At 45.9% G+C, this 14,870-nt stretch overlaps 1 protein-coding gene across 1 annotated transcript in view; it reads left to right on the top strand.

The window, feature by feature from the left end:
• The window catches only part of foxo6b (forkhead box O6 b), a 45,008-nt gene extending 32,014 nt beyond the window's left edge, over window positions 1-12,994 (top strand). Inside the window, exon 2 of the mRNA XM_010738370.3 lies at window positions 8,637-12,994. Coding sequence (XP_010736672.3) covers window positions 8,637-10,364 — 1,728 coding nt within the window. The 3' untranslated portion in view covers window positions 10,365-12,994. The remainder of the gene's footprint in view (window positions 1-8,636) is intronic.
• Window positions 12,995-14,870: the final 1,876 nt, after the last annotated feature.

The following is a 14,870-nucleotide window of genomic DNA, read 5'->3' as shown; positions in this document are numbered from 1 at the left end:
AACGGTTGTTTGGTTTAACCCGCTGAATTAGAGCTTTCTTTTCTAAAAGTGTCCTTGACGCCACAAAAACAATATGAACATTTAGCACGGCAAAACATAGAAACTTTAGAAAGTGGTTCTTTATGCTTCTGTTCAGCGCACTAATATGTAATACACGTCTAAAGAGCCATTTTCTGCTGCTACAGCAAATATAGCACGTTTAAAAGAAAGCAGCCATCACGATTGTTAAGTAATAGTTCAGTATTTTCAGCGCTGAATTGAATTGCAGCAGCACTGTCGATGCAGAAACGCGACTCCACATCTTTATTGTAACTGATGCTCTCTGCTGTTGCTGGCTTTATACAGTTATTGTCAAGTTATTGTGTCTGTTAAGTGTTCTCAGCTACACCGCATTCCTCTGGATGCTTTGACCTATTATTTTCCCGCGATCCACCAAAAGAATAGCATCTTTCCCCCCCCCCAGCTTAGACCCCCTCCCCAACTCAAACTCCGCATGCTCACACCTTCTCCAACCCCATTAATCCCTCAGCCTCCCACTTCTTTATTTCCCTTCAAAGAGACAAGCGCTGCCCGTGACATCAGTCACAGGAAGTGAATCTTTAGCGTTGACTAATTTCCATCGATTGCCTCCAGACAGGCTTAGCAGACGAGACCCATTCCCACACAGAGCCTGGCTGCTCTCATTTAAGTCTCCCCGCCTGCAGAAAACGCTTCACAATGAACGCAGTCAGCGCTTTTATCTTCTCCCCCCACTCCTGCTTATTATCAAATAAATGCGTGGCGTAGAGAGATACCCATTGACAGGACCGTGCATAATGACTCCTGGCTGTGTGAAATGGATTAATAAATAATGGTTGAGCAAGGGGAGAAAAACGGCTTTGCCTAGTCCCACTACTTCTCAACAAGGCGGCGTACAACAATCCCCACAACACTCTGGCTGGATTGTGCCGGACCACATCTAATGGAGCGCTGCATGGAATTTAAAACACAACCCTCCTCTTGAATGCGCCGTGGAATGCGTCATAAATTAGAGGTGGGCTCCTTAAAATGTGAAGCAGAAAGCACTATAAAATCCACTACATGATGTTCTACTGAATCCCTCTAAAAGAATCCCCTCCAAGAGACTCCTCTCCTGTGAGGATAGAGAGGTAAAAGCAGCCTATAAAAATGTCCAGGAGCAGAACTCCTCTGCAACCTGTTCCCCGTCTCACTGCTGACAGAGCTGCAGCAGAAGGTAAATCAGTTTCCTTTTTGCTTCTGCTTTCACGCTCTCATGAGTATACCAACGGTTCAAGCACACATATCCTGCCGTTTCCATGTGCAAACTCAATCGAACAGGCGCACAGTCGAGCCCAGAAACACCAGAGGCCTTCTTGTTTTTAACAAAGCATCCCCATCCATCCCCTGTCAGTGACATATTGCTTCATTAACACTCTTGGCTTTGTGTATATTGACAGCTTTTTCAAAATGGCAGAGAGTAAAAGTGTTGCCTGGCCGCCTGCTCTGTACCAAAGGGGGCTTAAACAGACTATAAAACCCAAACTGAGTCTGTGATAGTGGAGTGTGCTCTGACTGCCACTGTACCCCCGTGCCAAAGTAATAAGTCTGTCTGAGACACGGGGTGAAAAGGTCTCAATCTCCTTAACGCTAGATTAAGGAGCAGCTTGATCAAGGCGTCTTAAGTGCTTCATTTTGGAATCAGGATCAATAGCCACTAAGAAGAATTGAGCTCGGAGCTTCGGTAGGTAGAGCTGATTGAATAGAGGCTAATGACTTCTCAGAAGCCCCTTACACCGGCGGCATAGCTCACACTGTATATCCTGCTTCTGTTTTATTTTATTTCTTTTCCAGCCCTTTAAATTATATATAAAAGGCTGGCTTCAGTTGTCACAGCAAGCAGACAAAGTAACTTATGTTTACACGCTAACACGCAGGACTCGGGGGGTGAAAAACATGTTTTCTACCAGTAAAGCTGTTGGCGTGACGTAGCCGGGGTCAATCCGGACGTATTTTTTAAAGACCAGTGAAAACCTGTGCTTGTTTTTCACGGCTCCCAATAACTGCCCCGACCAATTATGTCCATCAACGCCGCGCCCAGCCTCAATCGCCATGATCCAACCAATCCCCACCCTGTCTCTGTGGTTTCAGGGTGAAACCCAGCTGAGGAGTGCCCAGAATTAACCAGGATTAGCCTTGGATTGTCGGGGATTACTCAGGCTGGAGAGGGATTAAATATGATTGCCAGTTTGGAGTGGGGTGGGGTGGGGGGGTATGTGTTAGTCTGTGTGTGCGTGTGCGCGCGTATAGGTGAACATGTGTCAAGTTGTGAAATATAGACGGTGGCGTTTGTTTACATGTGCAACATGTGTACAAAGCTGCATGGACTGAGATAGATATGGTTTGATTTCCACATCTTTTACAGTCTGCAGTGAGGTGTGGAAATATCTGGAAACAATTTCTCCCTCTATGCTATGACAAGGTCCGGCACACAGATATATATATTCTGATATTAGTTGTTGTGTAGAATTAATATAGGAGGCTTTTCTCTGCTCAGACACAAAGCTCCGTTGAGAGAAATGCTACTAACGGAGAGACAACAAGAGGAAAAAAGGGTACAAGGGGTTACATCATTCTCGTTGCTATGCAACACAAACTGGATAATTTGCAATAGATGTAATTAGCGTTAGCTACCTAACTCAGAATAAAAAAGGGACAAGGGGGTTGAAAATAATAATAATCAAGAAAATTAGCCATCGCTCTGTTATTGCTGTTCTGAAATGGAGGATGTGGGCACCATGCTGAAGAGAACACACTGTTTCTCACCATTTAAAAGCCTTTTTGGAGACGGGGTCTCAATAAAATGCACAGACAAAATAACAGCAATTCAGTGTAATGTAATCTATAACCATAGAGGGGGAAATAACCTTTCTGTGTCTAGCAGAGTTTAAACAAGCTGAAACAAAGGATGTTTTTTCTTGAAGCTCTAGTGTACCGGACTGATTTAAACTGTACAGATGTCCCTGTTATCTCTCTGTCCCCGTGTATGTTCAGTTTGGACTGTCAGGAGGAGGACATTAAACGGACACTCCGCTGATTCTACACATGAAGTTTCATTTACTGAAGAGCACTACTCAGTCTGTGAAAACAGTTGCACACCGTCTCCTGAGGTTCTAGAGAGAGTTTTTGAAAGTCTGAAAAAAAAAAATAGCCCTGATAATGTCATCAGGGGGTTTATGAAAGATGCTTTTTGAGTAATAAAATGTTTTTGGAGCTTGATTACGGACCAAAAGTTGGGATATCCCAGCCTCTGCCACTTCAAGTTTGACCATTTAAAAAAATTTTTCTTGCGAGTCCCCAGGCTTTATGGACGCTCAATACTATATTGCTGGAGAAGTACACTTACAAAAAAAAAAGAATATTAAAAGGAGAATGAGTGTGAGCCACCTCCAAATCCCTTTAACAGAGCAGAAACTTACAAAATTGCACAACTTTCAATCATATCACATGTTCTTCAGATTTAACCTTTATGATTGTAGATTGCTGTTATTTTGTCCACTATAAAAGTCCCCGTGGATTAAATTAAACCAGTTTCCCAGCTTGTGTATCATCAGCTCTATCTCTGTGACAGCTGAGCAAACTCCACCCGCTGATGAAAACTGTGTGATATGGTTGGGAAAAGCTATAGAGCACACTCCGAGTTGATATTTTGTCAAAGTATTTCCGAGGTCAAGAATAAACTTTGATGCTCGGTATCCAGATTGTGTTATATGGTTACATTTAAAGCCGTAATTACAAAGCATACAGAGTGATGCAGGATGATGCAGTTCACAAACCCAGTCATGAATTGTCGCCCTTTGAAAAAAAAGGAGGCAAGTGTACGAATTCTGTGTTTAGACAGATCTGTGTGTCCACGGGCCATTAGCTAACCACTGGACTGACTATCCCCTGACTCAGTGAAAGCAGCAGTGTGTCAGGGTCAAACTCACTCACTATTTATGCATAATTTACAGTAGTGGAGGTGGATACAGTGTGTTCCCTCTGGAGGTGGAGGAGGAGGGTGGATGTGAGGATGGATTCAGTCACTGCTTTCTCTGCAACAGTCCATCTCCTCCCGCATTAGTAGAGAGGCAAAGGCTGAGAGCGAGGGGAACAGGCTTCTCCACTTCAGAATCAGTCTTTCTGACAAGTTAATATATACACTGAGGCAAGGATGGGCAGCTATGTGCCACGGGAAGGGCTGAGAGAGTGTGCAGGTTTCATTTCAGCCAAATACTAGGCCAGAGGATTTCACTGATCAGCTCCCTGTCTGTGGCTGACAGCGTGCTAATCAGTGACATCTCCTGCTATATAGCCTTTGATTGCGATGATAACCCGGAGACTCTCTGCCTTCCTTTGGCGTATGATGGTCCAATCCTGCACCACAGTCGTGTTGATATATCCTACTCTAAATCATTAAAGGGATAATGAGGAGGTTCTTTGATTTTCATCTCGCTCATCGTCATCTTGTTGTAGTGTTGTCTCTATCGATGTTGAGGTTTGGAACATTAAATTTAGATGTATTGAATTTCATCTTTCGTTGGGGGGGCAAAGTTCATGTTTGCCGCCCATTAACCAGCGGAAGTGACTTACTAGATGAGATGTGAATTTGTGTTTTTGTTGTTTGTGTTGTGGTTCAGTTTCATTCTCATTACTCATTACTCAAAAAACGTCCTGCAAATTACACAACAAAATACAGTGTTTGAATTCACCCTCCAGCTAGATTTCAGAAACAAAAGTGTTTTGATTTTGTTCTGAACCGATGCCCTGTTGGCAGGACGACATTGTTTGTGTGCGTCTTCCAAAAGTGTTCGTCAAAGCACAGCTACGAAAACGAAAGTTTTCTTCTGAATTGACAACCGTATGGTTAAAGTTTGGTTAGGTTTAGGGACAAAAACTACTCGGTTAGAGTATATGAAAGGGTTGAAATGACTACTTTGTTAAAGTTGCAGGACCTCGGTTGCCATTGTTAAAGCAACAATCATAGTCATTGTTAAAAGAAACCAACGTTGGGCTATTGGTCGTCTCCTGTGTTAATCATTAGTTGACCATCCAACCACCAAAATAACTCCTACAACTGCTCTTTGTCACATATTGAATATATATGATGTTGAGCCAAAGAGTATGACTTTGATTTGAGTCGAGTTAACTTTATTGTCATTAAAACAAAACCTCTTCAGAACTCATTTTGGTAAATTCATAGTGCCAAGAGAGCAGACAGGACAATATTTGGCTCAGCATAGCAATGGAGCCAATGGACATTTAAAAATACATATTAATATACAAGAATGACTATTACAACCTTCACAAAGGGGAGATGTATTAGACTGCATTCGTTTTTAGTTAGGTGTACCCAATGAACTGTCAACTGAAGAAGAAATGACATGTAACATCACAGATTCCATCCATCCATCCATTTTCTGTAACTGCTTATCCTTATCAGGGTCGTGGGTGCTGGAGATCGCAGCAGGCATTGGGTGAGAGGCCAGACAGGTCTAGCAAAACAGCTCACATTCACCCGGTTACCAATTAAGCTATTTAACTGCATGTCTTTGGACTGTGGGGGGAAGTCGGAGTACCCGGAGAAAACCCACGCAGACACTGGGGGAGAACATGGAAACTCCACACATAAAGGTTGAACCAGGAACATTCTTGCTGTGCAATCGCTAACCACTGCACCAGCGTGCTGCTCCGTTGATCAGATTCCACCCACATAATTATGAATTTGTTCGGAAACTCCAGTTTAGTTTAGTAGCCCTCATCTTCATTTGTCTTTTTACTAATTTGTTTAATGATTAATTGGATTCTTGCTCTCCTGTGTTCAGATAATAATAATAATAATGACAATGATCAGAAATAATCACATTTGGGGCGTAGAAACTGTAATATCAGGTGCTATATTAGGCACCAAATTAATACTATTAGTGATTTCAGTATGAAAGTGTCAGTCACAGCCTTAAAAAGGTGCCAATTTACTCTTAATATATGCAGAAGACAATGTGGAGAGCTGCCACATTATAGTACTGTACAATACATCAGCAGGTGAAGGAACAGCAGTCTACTGTTGTGGTATAATTGTTGCTCTGGTAGTTGTATGGAAGCTCTCTCTCCCCTCTCAAACACACACACACGCGCACACACGACTGCTAATCACAGCTTGGTACAGGTAGTAGACGTTGGGACTACTGGTGATTGAGTCTCCCTGGTGGATTGGAAGCAGGAATCTGACAGACTCAGATAAAAGGCTGTTTGGAGTTGCCTGCAGCATCAAACAGCATCAGCCACCTCCCCTCCACCACCACCACCACCACCACCCCTCTCTCCTTCCCACCATCACCATCGCCCTCCCCTCTTTTCATTCCTCCCTCTTTTGGTTTACTCTGTTGCCATGGCTACGCCCAGCCAGAGCCGTCATGTTGTGGAGGGAACCTGTCAGGGTGCCGCTCTCAGATCACCTGATGCGGGTCGCCTCCGCCGGCGGCCTCTTTCACACGGCGTCATCGTTCAATTTGGCTTTGATAAAGCCTGCGCTCCGCGGCGCGCCGCAGCTGAGGAGTGCAGTCGGCCCATTTTGTCGCCAAAGCGTCGAGCTTGTGCAATTTTACCGACCTGGTGTTTTGGAGAGGGCCCCTCTGAACAGCAAAGAGAGGGAGAGAGAGAGAGAAAGAGAAAAAAACATAAATACATCTCTCCTATCCAATTTCCATGTCTGTGAAGAGTCTAGTCAAAGCAGCGTGATTTGAGTGGAGGATGGGGCGAAATTACCTGTTAGGAGTCATGCTGAGGGGATGGTTGTGTGTGGTGGGAGATTTTCTACATGAATAAGGATAGTAGTAGGATACAAGGCTGATTTGAAACCCACTTAGAGCTGAATTCCCCCTGTAAACATTTTGCGAGAAACATATTACCTGCTGTTCTGGATGCTGTGCTTTTCATAATACCTTCCAACAACAAAGAGCAGTCACCTGTTTTAGCTGCTTGTCCAGTTCGCAGCCATGTGGCTCTGTGTGCTGCCAGAGCATAGAGGGGGTACATATGCTGACAGTATGGATTTGCACTGAAGGGTGAAATGTAAACTGCCCCCCCACCCATCGAGTACAGATTTGCAACTCCTGCTGTTTGTTTCCGATATTTGCTCGCCTTTCGCTGTGAATGAATGAATGAATGAATGAATGAATGAATGAGGGGAAGAGGGGAGAGGAGGATGGATGCTGTGCAAGGTGATGAGAGGATGGATGTGGAGAGAGGGGAGAGAATGAGCAATGTCGTGATCAGAGACGCTGGGACACAGAGAGGGAGATGAATGGGGCTGAGAGCAGGAAAATTGGACAGGAGGCGGGGAGTGAATGAAGACAGAGAATGGCTCGAGATATCAGGAGACAGAGATTGTGAGCTATGTGCAGGTAATAAACAAGGCAGAAATAGATAGATATCTCCAGAGAGGAAAAAGAAAAGTGTGTGATTGTGTGCATGGGGTAGAGAAACTGGAGGTTGAGGACGAGGGGGGGAATTGTTCCTACCAAAAGATAAGAAAAGGGAAAAAAAGAGTGGGAAAGAAAGAGAAGGTGGGAAAGCAAAGGGAGGAAAGCTGGAGAGAGAGAGAGTGTGAATAATGACACAAGCAGGAAAGATTTGGATGAACATGCTGTACTTAGACTAACTTGGCCAGCTGAGATGATGTGTATCCCTGCTAAGCTCTCCTTTAGGCAGGCTTAGATCTCATCAACTCACTCCAGGTTGGCACTGGCATCAAATACTGCTGCGGAGCCCTGGATTAACTATATAGCCGTCACTCAGGCACTTAAACAGAGGTCTGGAGAGGCTTATCCTATACAAACCCCCCCACACACACTCGACACCAACCTACTACTGCCACATCCGCCCCCTTTCAAACCTACTTGTGGGAAGACTTTGTCACATTGATATCTGCCGTCATTGCCTACGGTCATGTTAATTGTGCCATGATTTTAAAAGAGGTTAAATGAGCATGTCCCTCTCCTCCTCCCTACCCTCGTTTACTTCCCCTCTATCTTATTCCAGGCTTGTGTATGAGTGTTTCTTTTTTTCATTCTGGTGCTCTTCCAGATCCTCTCCTGCCAAATCACGCCTCCCCCTCCCTCCCTCTCTCCCTCTCTCTCTCTCTCTCTCTCTCCCCTTCCCTCCCTCCCTGTCTCTGGCTGGATCTCAGGCTCTCATATTTGGAGGCCTTGCAATCGATATGGGCTGTCTGTGATTGGGTTGCCTCACGTGATTCATTTCTGTAACCTTGGTGATGGTTTGATGTGGAGGCTGCACCCATGTCCATATTATGACTCAGTGAGCGCGTGTGGAGAAGAGAGGCTGGTCAGGGGGAGGTATCGATTGGTCCTTCACTCTCCCTACCCTCTTTGCTCTCCCCTCCATCTCCCTCTCTTTCTTTATCCATCTTTTTTCTCACTTGCCGTGCAGCCTTGATAGTTTGGCCATAATTTGAAATGACTTTGTGTTCTCAAGAAATGATTATTTAACCCTAAATGTTCCCTTGGGTTTTAATGTTTATCTCTTTCCTTTTCTCTCCCTCTCTCCCACCATCTCCTTCCCATCTTTCTCTCTCGTTCCAGAATTCAATCAGACACAATCTGTCCCTGCACAGTCGCTTCATCCGGGTGCAAAATGAAGGGACAGGGAAGAGTTCCTGGTGGATGCTGAACCCAGAAGGAGGGAAGATGGGGAAGGGACCCAGACGACGTGCCGCCTCTATAGACAACGGCACCCGTTACCTGAAGACCAAGGGTCGCATTAGCCGTAAGAGAGCAGGGGCTATAGGCCTTGGACGTGGACAAGGTCAGGGGGCTGGGCCCGCAATGCAAGGCTCCCCAGAGCATGGCAGTCCAGCAGGGAAAGGAGGCGTGGGCATGGGAGGTGAGGAGTATGACACCTGGACGGACCTCCATTCCCGCACCTCCTCCTCTGCCTCCACGCTGAGTGGCTGCCTGTCCCCCATCCTGGCTGAGGCAGAGGCTGACGAACCAGAGGAGGGCGGATTGTCCTGTTCAGCCTCCCCTCGATTATACCCCAGCCCCAGCAGCACCCGATCCCCGGCTCTGGGCACTGGAGGCCACTGCCCCAACGTGGAGCTGCCCCAGCTGACTGACCTGACCGGGGCTATCAGTTTAGATGAGAGTGGCTACCCCCAGCCACCACAAATCAAATGCAATGGTTATCCCTATGTGCCTGGGCCCAAGGCGGAGGGCTCCTACTGTGGGCCCATGTACACACAACCTTCCATGGGCATGCTCCGGCACCACACTCCCATGGAGACCATCCAGGAGAACAAGCCAGTCAGCTTCCAGCGCCCAATGAGGGGTTACTCAGAGAACAACGCCCTGCAGAGTCTGCTTACTGGAGGTACTCCCTACTGCAACAAAGACACAGTGCTGGGCCAGGGAAGGGAAACACACACACTAATGACACAGGGAACCAATGGTGTTCACAGCCCGCACAGCCACAATCAAAATCGCAGCCACAATCATAATCACAATCACAGTCAAGAGCATACTCACAATCCCAGCCTACACAATGGCCATGCCTCAGTTCATGACCAAAACACATCCCACCATCAGAACCATAGTCAGGGTCACAAACACCAAGCCAGCCTCGACTACAGCCACAGCCACAAGCCCCACCCAGCCCACGACTACGGTCCAAGTCACGAGCATGGTCACAATAACAAAGTAAACGCCAGCCATGATCACAACCCTCGCACTAACCAGAGTCACATGCACAACCACAACCCCCACAACTCTCATAACCCTATGCATGGTGGGCCTCACCCCCAAGCCCTCTCTCCACGGGTTAGCACTGACATCCTGCAGCCCTACAGCCTCAAGACCTCTAACCACTACGGGCCCCGTCCTCACCTCCCAACATCGCCGTCTCTGCCGCCCAACCCTGCCAGCGTCATGGACGTTCCTCAGGACCCCTGCCGCCTGGCATCCGCACCTCACCCCCGTCACCAGCCCTACCCCGGTGCTCACCATCAGGGTATGACTGACTCCTGGCATGGGTATTACCACAACAACCACCAGCCGGGGAACACTGGTTACCAGGGGCAACAGCACAACTCCCACATTAGAATGGCTGCCAACCTGGAGATGGAGAACATCCCTAATAGCCTGGACTGTGATGTAGACTCCATCCTGCTCAGTGACTTTATGGACACAGAGAGCATGGACTTCAACTTTGACGGCTCTCTGTCCCAAGGCGTGGGCATGGGGATGGGCATGAGCTTGGGGGCATTTGCATGCCCTCCACCAGCACACAGCAACCAGAGCTGGGTGCCAGGGTGAACCCAGGCCGAAGGGTTTGGATAGACACATGACCGGAAAGCTCACCCACTGGGCCAAGCTGCTGGTGGGATGTACCCTTGGACTGACTGACTGTGATTCTGTTTGTCTGAGACTGTAGAACAAAATACGTATTGTCATTTTGTTTCCTGGGGACTCCCTCCACCCACTACCACCACCCTGTTTATAAAGCCTTCTGTCTCCATATTGAACCTGCCCCAAATGCCCAGTCCTAAAGCCCCTACTTGTTCATGCCCTTAAGTTTTTGTTTTGTTTTGTGTTTTTATGGTCTCTCCTCCCAATCTCATCCTGCCTGTCCTAAGCTCTCAAGCACTTTACATCCATCCTTTCCATACAGATGCAGTAACACGAACACCAGGCAAAGTCACGTTGTGTGTTGGCTTAAGTTTAATGTATGCAATCCACTTTACAGTATTATCTCCTCCTAGAAAGTAGAGGTTTTTTTTCCACTTGAGAACATGATCAAACAACTGCATAAATATCTTTCAATGTAGAGGTGCTCTCATACTTGGGGGGTTAAAAGGCAGCGGAGGCTTTGAGGTTTGAAGATAAATAAAAAAAAGGAGCTTTTTCTCCGAAGAAGAGGGAATAAGAACTAAAGGGATGGAGGGATAGAACGAAAGGGAACTCCAGGGTCAGTGTGACTTTTCTCCCTGGTGGACGATGGTGTTTCCTGTTCCCAATTCAGCGCAGGAGGACAGTCATCCATCAGGCAACCATCAGCACCACTCCATTGAAATGCAACGTCCCTTCTTTAATCTTCAAAGTAATGCCAGAGTGATGCATCACTATTGCAAATCTAATGCGCCACTCTGTGTTTTTTCAACCCCCCCCCTCCCTCCTCAACTCCGGACACACCGGCTTAATGTGTTTTGGCGAAAGTGATGATTAAAGTCACTCTGCACTAAATGGGGGAGGGATTGAAAGGAAGGGGGGGGGGGGCATCGAGGAGAGATGAGAGAAGAAATGCAAATATTCCCTCTGTGCCTCTTCCTCTCCATTTTGTGGATTTATGTAGCTTTCCCCGTAATGAAATAAGCAACGATCAGAGCCTGCTGTACATCCTGAGGAGCTCTCTGATTGGCCTGAGCTGGGCTGCCTCAGCATGGCTCCTTCACCGGCTGACCCCAGAACAGCTTAGCGAGCAGCTGTGGTCAGGCCAGGATGTTGATGGAGCTGCCGTCCTCAGACCCCAGGCAACCTTGTCTAATTCACTAACACCCAGGTTCAAGCCCACTATGTGCTTTTTACTCCTGTGAATTGCACACTGATGAACAGCGTCAGCAGATTACTATTTGGTGCTATCTCTTCTTCCCAGGCTCCCTCCTATCGCGCCGCCCCATCCCGAGGTTACTCGGAGGGTAAACAAGAGTAATTAACCGCCAAACAAGATGGATGATTTATGCAAGTGCGTGTATTCGCTCATCGGCACAAAGTCATAATTCTTACCCCCGCCAAGAACAAGGAGGGCGATTTCTGAGAGGTGATGCCCAGAGACAAGGTAAAGCGGCTGGCAAGCGGTGTGCTTATAGTGTCCTTCAAGTCCTTCAAGCATCTCCTTCACAAGTGTTCCCCGCGCTGTCCTGACCATAGCTTTACTTTGCTGTTGTCTTTTCTTGTGCTCGTTCTGTGATTGTGCAGTTGTCTGTCCTGTTTCAACACAGCTTGAATAGGAGCTTTCGTGTGCTTTTAATTTTCTTCATTCCCAGAGGGGGAAAACAAGGCAAAAAGGGGGGCATTCACTAACCCCTGTCCTGGCACCTGTCCCACTCAAAATAGAGAGAATAGGAACAAGAGAAAGAAGAATGGTAGATAGATACAGTGAGAGAGTGAATGGGAGGGAGGCAGCTAAATGAGTAGGCAGGATCTGTGAGACTGGGAGAGATTTTCCAGCTCGGTAGCTTTCTGTAGAATTGGCTGTTTGAATCAGGCCAAATGTCAAGTGCTACTCAGCCAGCTCCGACGAGCTTTGACCAGAAAGCCACTTCTCCCTCCTGATCAAGGACAATGACGGGTATTTCCATACACATTTCTTTTGCTTTCTTCTTTCCTTTTCATGAGTTAAAATGGTCCATTGTTGTAACCCAACTGTAATTTGTTCTTTGGCCTGTGTGCACTTGTGTGTCAAGCTTCTCATGGGTGTGCGAGTATGTGTGTGTGTGTGTGTGGATGTGTGTGTGTAGCACAGTGATGTACAAGAACTGATTAAGGGGAATATCGTTGAGAACTAACTTGCCCTGGTATTGTCCATGCCTGGATGAGTGCAGCATACATAATATATACAGTTTATATTTATTGGTTAGGGAGATGTGTCTATGGAGGACCACTCAGACCCTTCACTGCTTTGTCTTCTTGATGACAAAGAGGCAGATTGCTATTTCAGTTTGACTACATTTCATTCTGTACATAATCTATATTGAGAAAATTGTATTATAATTTTTTTTTTTTGCAAATATCAATTTCTTTTCTAAAATGATGTATCTGCTCATCTGGTGACTGTAAAATAAAAACAAATAAGAACATAGATGTTTTCTTATGTGTGTCTGTTATTTTACATACACAATCACGTGTGCAAGCCTCGTATATCCCACACACTAAACAACCGTGAAAAGCATTTTTTTTGTTTTTAATTTGACGCACATCAAGTCAAGGGAGCAATAATATATATTCCAAAATCACAAATGACAAAAATGAGGGCTTTATAATCTGCACAGCACTTTCTGTCATTTGGCAAACAGCTTGGATAAAGGCAAACTATAATGGGATAAAAAGGGAGAAGTTCAGAAAGTGCAACTTAAGAGGGATCTGGATAGAGAGGAGTAGAGAATCATAATTACAACATTTACATAAGTGCAAACATACAGTATGTGTAAATAATATAATGGCATAATATACTTCTTTGTAGTAAAGCCCAATTTATATGTGTTAATGTCACAGCAATCGTCAGTCTTTCCTGTCAACTCTTCGGCAAACCGTCACCCTAAAAACAGTCTCCATCTCTACAGTGAGAGCTGGTTGAGTCCCGCTGTTTATCTCCAGTGATTATGAGATGAAATTTCGAACGTTGTTCTATCAAACAACAGTAAGTAGGTAGTTTCTTTGCCAACTTATATGAGAAACGATCTTCCCTGCTGCCCCTCGGAGACATCCGTCTGGGTGAGTCCGGGTGAGTCCCACTGTTTACTGATGGTTATTATGTGACATGAGCAAAACACTTGAACTCACAATGTCTTTGTCTTTTTCCACTATACATGGTGAGCTCAGGGGGGGTGCTTTTTTTGGCAGAGCCATTTTTAGATTTACCGTAGAAGGACCAAATAGATATCAACGTAATGTTCTATATTTCCAGTTTTACTTATTAATTACAACTTAAACTATCAGCAAAACAAAGCTCGGGACTTTATTTTTGATACACTGTGAATGGTTTCGAAATGACGCTTGAACAAAGCCCCATTTTAGTCAGATTTAACTACTTAATTTGAAGGTGAAACTGAATTTGAAAACCTAAAACGTTGTAATTGATTTCTCATTGAACAGTAAATCTGTATCTGTACGGCTGTGCCCGAAGTGGAGTTACGAGGTTTTCACATTAACGGCGGTCACGAGAGCTAATATATCATGCAGTAAGCATCAGTATATCACAGGATACATCATTAGCTGTATGTGTGGGGGTGTGTGCGACTGAGTGTGTGTACATGAAAGTCTGTGAGGACTGTGTATATGTGCATGTTTCTATAGATAACTAACATGTATATATATATATGTGTGTGTGTGTGTTCTTGTATGTGTGTATATACATGTGGAGGGTGTATATACGTGATAATATGTGTCTAGATGTGCAGCAGATCACCCCATACCTCAGTTTTGGGACTATCTAGGTGTGTGCGTGACTCCCTGCATGTGTGTGTGTGTGTGTTTGGTGTGTGTGTGTGTGTGTCTAGTCTAGTGCCTGTGTGATAAGGCTCGTTAGCAACCCGATGCCATGCCACAGCTGTGTCTGTCCCAGCGGAGGCTTCCTCACTGAGGGACTGACTGCATCTGCACTGCCATACTGTGCCACACGCGCACACTCTTTCTTTCTTTCACACACACACACACACCAAACACACACACATGGCTCGGTCCTCATCGCCCCCTCACCTCTGTTGCTTTGTGTGTGGCATGAGCCTGCAGAGACAAAGTCAAAGTAATACATAGTTAGTTAGCAGCAGCTCACCTGACAAGATGGCTGATCCCTGTACACCTGGGAAGATGGCGGCACTCAGTGTTACATACACCCCCCCCACAACCCCAATACACCATCACCACACTTACACACATGCACACTGTCAGAAGCCAATAACAGCTCTCCATCATCCCCAGCTCATGCCGTTCTATAAAATATGCCTCTCGGATGCTAGTTAGTTCATCTGGTAGAGGGAGGAAGGTTAGTGTGAGACAGAATGCATAATAAGGACGGGCTCCTGCTGCAATCCATGCAAATGTGAA

Source organism: Larimichthys crocea, chromosome XIII (genome assembly GCF_000972845.2).
Source record: "Larimichthys crocea isolate SSNF chromosome XIII, L_crocea_2.0, whole genome shotgun sequence".
In the NCBI taxonomy this organism is placed as follows: domain Eukaryota; kingdom Metazoa; phylum Chordata; class Actinopteri; family Sciaenidae; genus Larimichthys; species Larimichthys crocea.
The sequence above is the reverse complement of the archived record's forward strand: the minus strand, read 5'-3'. Positions and strand labels throughout refer to the sequence as shown.